The following is a 6,741-nucleotide window of genomic DNA, read 5'->3' on the forward strand; positions in this document are numbered from 1 at the left end:
GTTGTGAGCCACCATGTGGTTGCTGGGATTTGAACTCCGGACCTTCGGAAGAGCAGTCGGGTGCTCTTACCCACTGAGCCATCTCACCAGCCCTGGAGCCAGTCTCTTGGTAGGGCTTCTGTGACACAGGCCGGCTGTGTGGCTGAGACAACCCTGACATCTTATCCTGCATCTGCCTCCCAAGTGATGGGGTAAAAAGCACGCACAGCCGTGACATGCCAGCTTCTTTAGTTGCTAGTTGCATTTAGAAACTTGTATGTACATGAGTATAGGGACGTGGGTGAGGGTGTGTGCATACCACTGTACACATGTGGAAGTCAGGACAGTTGATGGGAATTGGCGCTCTCCTCCTATCGGGCTTCAGGGACTGGACTCAGTTGTCAGGGTCACAGTAGAGACCTTCACCACTACATCATCTCTCTGGTCCTCTTTTGGTTGTTTTTGTTTTTGTTTTTGAGGCCCAGGCTGGCCTCAAACTCATGCCAATGCTCCTGCCTCAGCTTCCTGAGGCTCTGCTGGAGCAAAGCTTGTCCCCTGGTCCTTCTTGCTCGTCCTTGCTGGAGGAAGCCCCGTGTAACCGTTGTCTTCCATGGTTTGAGACCCGCCAGCCCTCAGCCATGGCTGGGGTGCTGATCTGTGGCTGTGCTGGCCATACTTTGCCCTGTGTGGCTTAGGGCACTGGGGCCTTGAGTGCACACCAGACCCTCTACCTGCTTTGGACTTTTGTCTGTGCTGGTCCTCTGGGTCTAGCACACTGTCCCTCAGTTATTGTTTATTTAGACAGTTCACATAGGAGAGAGTGTGGAAAGGTCTGTTTAGGTCTAATAGTGAAGGAAATGAACTCTGAGGTTCCCCCCCCCCCCCCGGTCTCCTGCATCTGGTGCCCTGTGTCCTCCTCATCCAACAGTGATGCCCACGATGCCAGAACTGTAAGCCCTGACAAGTGCTGCATTCACCATTGCCCGGTGATTGCCCCAGTGCCTTCCATCTTCCCCAAGATGAGCTCCAGGCTGCTTCTTCATGCCCCGCCCCCCGCCCCACAACCCCCCGCCCCGCCCTCTGCCCCAAACCCCCCGCCCCACCCCAGCCATGGTCAGCTCTGTTGCAGTCTGTGTTAGCAGATAAGGAAACTGAGCGTGGAGAGAGCAAGGAGCTTTCCCAGGCCACCGAGCAAGTGTGTAGAGCCAGGCTGTGTGGTCCAGTTAGCCACATCCAGCCCATGCCCTTAGCTGGCTCTCCTTGGCCTTCCCGGAATAGAATGAATAATAGAGGTGAGGTGGCCTCAGGCCAGGCCAGGCCGAGCACAGCCCAGTCAGTCTTAGGCTTTATTACTTCACAAGGTGGAAAAGACCCTCGGGCAGCTTCTGAGCCCATGACTGGAGCACTCATAGCCCTGCCTGGGTTCCCTGGGCAGATCTCTGAAGACGCTGACCAGGTGGCAAGTGTACACGCTCTGCAGTTGTAGCATCAGGGCCCTTTTGTAACCGTACAGCCTTCAGCCAAGCCTGTGTCTCTCTCTGAGTGGGCTGTTTCCATATCCTGTGTCAGCCACACTGCATGTTAGCCAAGCCCCTGCAGGAGTTGCCCCCATGCTTATGGAGTGTTTCTGTGCCAGGGGCCAATGCTAGCACAGGTGTGCATGCAGCCCTTGAAACTACACCTTTTCCTGGGCGTCACCAAGGAGAGATCATGTCTTAGGGCGGTGCCTGGCTCCCACAGGATACAGGTGTATAGTAATGAGTCAGACTGACATAGCTGGGTGTCCTGATGCAGAATTTGCCCCAGACACACCCTGGTTCTCTGGAAGGTTCAGGCAAAAGACACCTTGCCTACTCTTTGGGGTAAGGCCCCAGCCCTGCTTGGCACATTCTTATCCACAGCCCAGTCTGCTTGTAAATCTTATCCAACTGGGTCTCAGGGCCTCTCCCACAACCAGAACTGACTGTACTTCTCACAGAGTCCCAAAGGCTTCCTGGAGAGCTATGAGGAGATGCTGAGCTACGCCCTGCGGCCTGAGACCTGGGCTACCACGCGGCTGGAGCTGGAGGGCAGAGGGGTGAGTGCTCGTGCTAAGCCCCCGGGGTTCTTCAGGGCTGAGATGATTTGGTTGGGAGCTCGCGCCCAGCTCTGCATCAGTGCTAAGCAGCTGAGGGCTTGTTACTGCACTGAGCCTGGGTCCCAGCCATTTCCCCATGCCATGCACAGCCCCTCACCGCCCCCCCCCCGGCCTCGGCACGGTAGCTCTAGATGCCCCTCTTCCCCGAAGGTGGCATGCATGAGCTTCTTCGACATCGTGTTGGACTTCATCCTCATGGATGCCTTTGAGGACCTAGAGAACCCTCCATCTTCGGTGCTTGCTGTCCTGCGGAACCGCTGGCTGTCTGACAGCTTCAAGGAAACAGTGGGTGCCCGTCCCTCCCATCTCTCCCCTCCCTCCCGTCCCTCCTGTCCCTTTCCCATATGTACATGTCCTGGGACCTTGGGCACTGGTCCTTTCGTGCCTAGAGTTCATTTGTCAGTCCCTGCCCACTAAGATGTGGGATGTCAGACCCGGGGCTCTCCGGAGGCACTTGGATGCTCCCTGGCCCCAGCAGTGTGCACATCTCCCTCTGTGTTGTCCTCACATGGGCAGAGCCCCCACTCTGGTCAGGCACTAAGTCATTCATTTTAATGCACCCCATTAAGTTAAAATAGAGGAGAACCTCCACCTACCCACCCACCCACCACCAACAAAATGACAAGAAACCCCAAGGCCCCCAGTGATATGGTGGTGCTGGTGCCCACAGCTCTTCTCCAGTTAGGTCATTCATAGTTACTCATGATAGCTCCCAACCACCAGGTGAGGGGTGGGGTGCTGTGTCATGACCATTTTACAGCAGAGGTAACTGAGGCTTGGGAACCTCCACATCTAAATGGAGTTCTAAAGCAGTAAAAGTCAGAGCCTGGATTCAAGAATAGGTGTGTACAGACTGAAGGGCGGCTTAGCGAGTGACAGTGCTCACTGCTCCTGAGAAGGACCCAGGCTGGGCTCCTAATGCCTACATGGCTCAGAGCTGGCCAGGTGGTGGGTGCTGGCACACACCTTTAGTCTCAGCACTTGGGAGGCAGAGGCAGGCGGATTTCTGAGTTCAAGGCCAGCCTGGTCTATAAAGTGAGTTCCAGGACAGCCAGGGCTACACAGAGAAACTCTGTCTTGAAAAACAAAGAAAAAAAACAAACAAACAAAAAAATTAGGCAATTTTTTCCAAATTTAGGGTAAAGAAAAAGCAAGACTTGGGCACAGTTAGGTGTGGGTGGGCTGTGGGGAGAGCTCATTCTGGGCCAGGGCTGGGACCCTGATTTAGACTAGTCTAACTCCAGGATGGGGTCTTACCTGTGTTTTAGGCCCTAGCCACTGCGTGCTGGTCTGTCCTGAAAGCTAAGAGGAGGCTCCTGATGGTGAGTGATTGGTGGGGCTTCTTGGGACTGAGTCACCAGAACGCCCCCAATCAGTTGGGCTGAGTGGGGAGGGTCAGGTGCAGCAAAGTATCAAGGCCCCTGCACCCCACACTGGCCACCCATCTTGCCACTGTACCCCACTTGTCCCAGCAGAGGAGATGCACGTCCTAGGAGAGGGGGGAGGGCTAGTGCCTATGCCTGGCCAGTGGCCACAGCAGTCAGGTGGCAGACAGAGCTCTTCAACTTCCCAGTAGGCTGGTATCTGTACCATGGATGGAGTAGCTGAGATCCACCACTCCCCATGGTTGTCAGGCCATGCTGGGCAGTTAGCACCAGCGGCTGTGGCCAGGGCTCCGAGGAGGCTCTGCCCACTAAGGCCTGCAAGAAGCAGCTCTCAGAGCAGTCTCTTCGCCCTTTCTGTAGAAGTGAAAAATCAGGGCTGTATAAGCTCACCACTTGTCCAGGGCCACCTAGCCAGGACTTAGTGGCCTTTAGGTAACCCCTGATCCCCAACCCCAGCCTGCTCCTTAGCCCTGCCACTTATCACAGGTGCCTGATGGCTTCATCTCCCATTTCTACTCCGTATCGGAGCATGTTAGCCCTGTGCTGGCTTTTGGTTTCCTCGGACCCAAGCCCCAGCTCTCGGAAGTCTGTGCTTTCTTCAAGGTACATGGCAACACTCCTGCTTTCCTGCTACTGCAGACACCCCTCAGTGCCAGAAGAGGGGTGGGGCCTGGGCTGCTCTAGGTGACCGCTATAGGAGGAGCCCAGGAAGGCAGTTGTTTAAGGCTGGGAGAATGGGCTGGGGCTTGGTCATTGAGAAAGGGACTTTGTAGAATGTAGGAAATGTCTCAGGACCCAGACCCAACACCAGTCTCCTACCCCCAGCACCAGATTGTGCAATACCTGAGGGACATGTTCGACCTGGACAACGTGCGCTACACATCTGTGCCAGCCCTAGCAGAAGACATCCTACAGTTGTCCCGGCGCCGCAGCGAGATCCTATTGGGCTACCTGGGGGTACCCGTGGCTAGTAGCATCGGGCTGAATGGGCCACTGCCTCAAGAAAATGGGCCCCTGGAAGATCTGCAGTAACGGGACGGGCTGGAAAGGAGAGGTGGCTGTTTGGGCCTCAGACACAGGGTGATAGGAGAGAGAAAGCTGCCACTCCCTTCCTTTGGGTTGGTATCCAAGGGCCATGGTGGCCAAGGGCCATTGCCCCTGAGCTTGCTCCACTTCCTCATCTGGGAATTCCCAACACCCAGAGGACAAATTTCCATGGAGAGGAAGCACTAGGGGCACTGATAGCAGCTGCCCTTGCCCTTGGGTTCCTTGAGCAGCAGAGGCAGGCTAGAGTCAGCAGGGACTGACCTGGGGCAGACAGCGAGAGAGAAAGGTGTGGGAGCGAATGGCTTTTTGGTATGGACCACAAAACCCTAATCCCCCTGCTGCTGACGAGAAAGGTGTGGGAGCGAATGGCTTTTTGGTATGGACCACAAAACCCTAATCCCCCTGCTGCTGACGGAGGGCAAGGAGGTGATAGTTGGGGGATAGAACATGCAGGGCTAGGTGGTGACAGCCACAGGGTCCTGCAATAGCAGCCACCTATAGCTACACCTATAGCACCTAGGCTTCTGGCCAGTATGGAAAGCCACGTCTGGGCCATCCAGAGGTGTACTTGCCCTATGTGTGCTCACATCTGAGCAGGTACTCACTCTTCACAAACCCAGGGCACTGTCCTCCACATTCCCACGCCCTGCCAAAGACTCCGTTTTTATCCCACCTCTGCCACCAAAGATGGAGGAAGCAGGACTGGCCGCTTCCTGCTCTCTGGTGAGCCCGGAGCTCCTGGGCAGTGCTGGGCCCCCAGGCAGAGCTCACAGAGGCCCATCTCCTGTATAGCCATCTACTGCACCAAAAGTGAGGAGCGTGGAAACATGGCAGGGTGGGCATCGGCTGCACGGCGGGCAGCTCCCCCGGCCCCTTCTGACAGGAAGCTGGACTCAGCCCTTTGCCTTCAACTCCATGCACATGTGCTTTGGGGCTGCCAGCACCCACATCTTGCAGACAGGTGGCGTCTGTCACAGTAGCTGCAGTAGCCCTGGCAGCCCTCCCTTTGCCTGAGCGGGGAAGTTTTTATTTATTGCCTTAATACTTCATTTGGCTATTCCATCCCTTCCAGGTTGTGAGACACGCAGGAGAAAAGACTCCTGGTCTGGACTTGAGCACTGGCTCCTGGAACCAAGTTCCTCTCCCTGGAAGGAAAAAGGGTTCCCCAGGGTCAGCAGGATGCAGTGAAGAGAGGGCAGCCATAGCTCTGGGTCCTCTCTGCTCAGAAGGGAGCCCCTCACGCACTATCTTGACATTCCATTCATTTGCACTTACCCCGAGCTGTGAATGTGACCCTGAGCCAAGGCCCGCTCTGATCTGCCCCTGACCCATACAGCTGTGGTATTTTCATTTTGTCCTGTTCATGTGTCTATGCCCCACCCTCTAGCACTCAACCAACAGTGGTAGAGTGTGTGTAAGGCCTGTGAGTCAGATAAAGGATCGAAGTGACTCTTCTCTGTGTCTTGCTGGGGAGAGGTGGGGCAGTGCTGAGCCAAGGGCTGGACAGCTGCCCTGTGCAGTGGGTAGAGGCTCCAGGAGGGACAGGTCACGAGCAGCCTGATCTGGCCAGGTGAAAGCTTGACAGGGTGTGTGTCCCTGGGATGACAAGATGCAGATGTGTAGTGGGTGGCCTGCACCTCTGGTCCTCAGCTCCACATCTGTAAGTCCTGGGCATTGTACCCAGCCAGGTGATCACAGGCCATCAGATCTTACTGTGTCTTCATGGTCATCTGGCTTAGGGTTACTGCGGCTGTGAAGAAAGACCATGACCACCGGCAGCATGCAGGAAAGCGTTTATTTCACTCCCAGTTCCACATCACAGGTCATCATCAACAGCAGTAAGGGCAGGAGCCTGGAAGTCGGAGCTGAGGAAGAAGCCACGGGCAGAGGCTGCATCGTGGCTTGTTCTCTGTGGCCATGAGGACCAACCAGTTTAGCTGAATTATAATCTGGGCTCAGTGAGAGCTCCTGCCTTAAAACACGAATGGAGAGCAATTTTTTTTTTTAAGATTTATTTATTATTATATGTAAGTACACTGTAGCTGTCTTCAGACACTCCAGAAGAGGGAGTCAGATCTCGGATGGTTGTGAGCCACCATGTGGTTGCTGGGAATAGAACTCAGAACCGTTGGAAGAGCAGTTGGTGCTCTTACCCGCTGAGCCATCTCACCAGCCCGAATGGAGAGCAATTAA

The 6,741-nt window shown here is 55.3% G+C and overlaps 1 protein-coding gene across 5 annotated transcripts in view; it reads left to right on the forward strand.

Moving 5' to 3' along the window:
• The window catches only part of Miga2 (mitoguardin 2), a 22,928-nt gene extending 16,403 nt beyond the window's left edge, over positions 1-6,525 (forward strand). For 3 of the 5 annotated variants that reach the window (XM_029536570.1, XM_029536569.1, XM_029536567.1), the window contains exons 12-16: positions 1,958-2,056; positions 2,267-2,401; positions 3,385-3,438; positions 3,988-4,104; positions 4,327-6,524. In XM_029536570.1, coding sequence (XP_029392430.1) covers positions 1,958-2,056; positions 2,267-2,401; positions 3,385-3,438; positions 3,988-4,104; positions 4,327-4,533 — 612 coding nt within the window. In that variant the 3' untranslated portion in view covers positions 4,534-6,524. Of the gene's footprint in view, positions 1-1,957; positions 2,057-2,266; positions 2,402-3,384; positions 3,439-3,987; positions 4,105-4,326 lie in introns of all 5 variants that reach the window. The other 2 variants (XR_003843473.1, XM_029536568.1) reach the window with 2 other exon arrangements.
• Positions 6,526-6,741: the final 216 nt, after the last annotated feature.

This window comes from Mus pahari, chromosome 3 (genome assembly GCF_900095145.1).
Source record: "Mus pahari chromosome 3, PAHARI_EIJ_v1.1, whole genome shotgun sequence".
Taxonomy (NCBI): domain Eukaryota; kingdom Metazoa; phylum Chordata; class Mammalia; order Rodentia; family Muridae; genus Mus; species Mus pahari.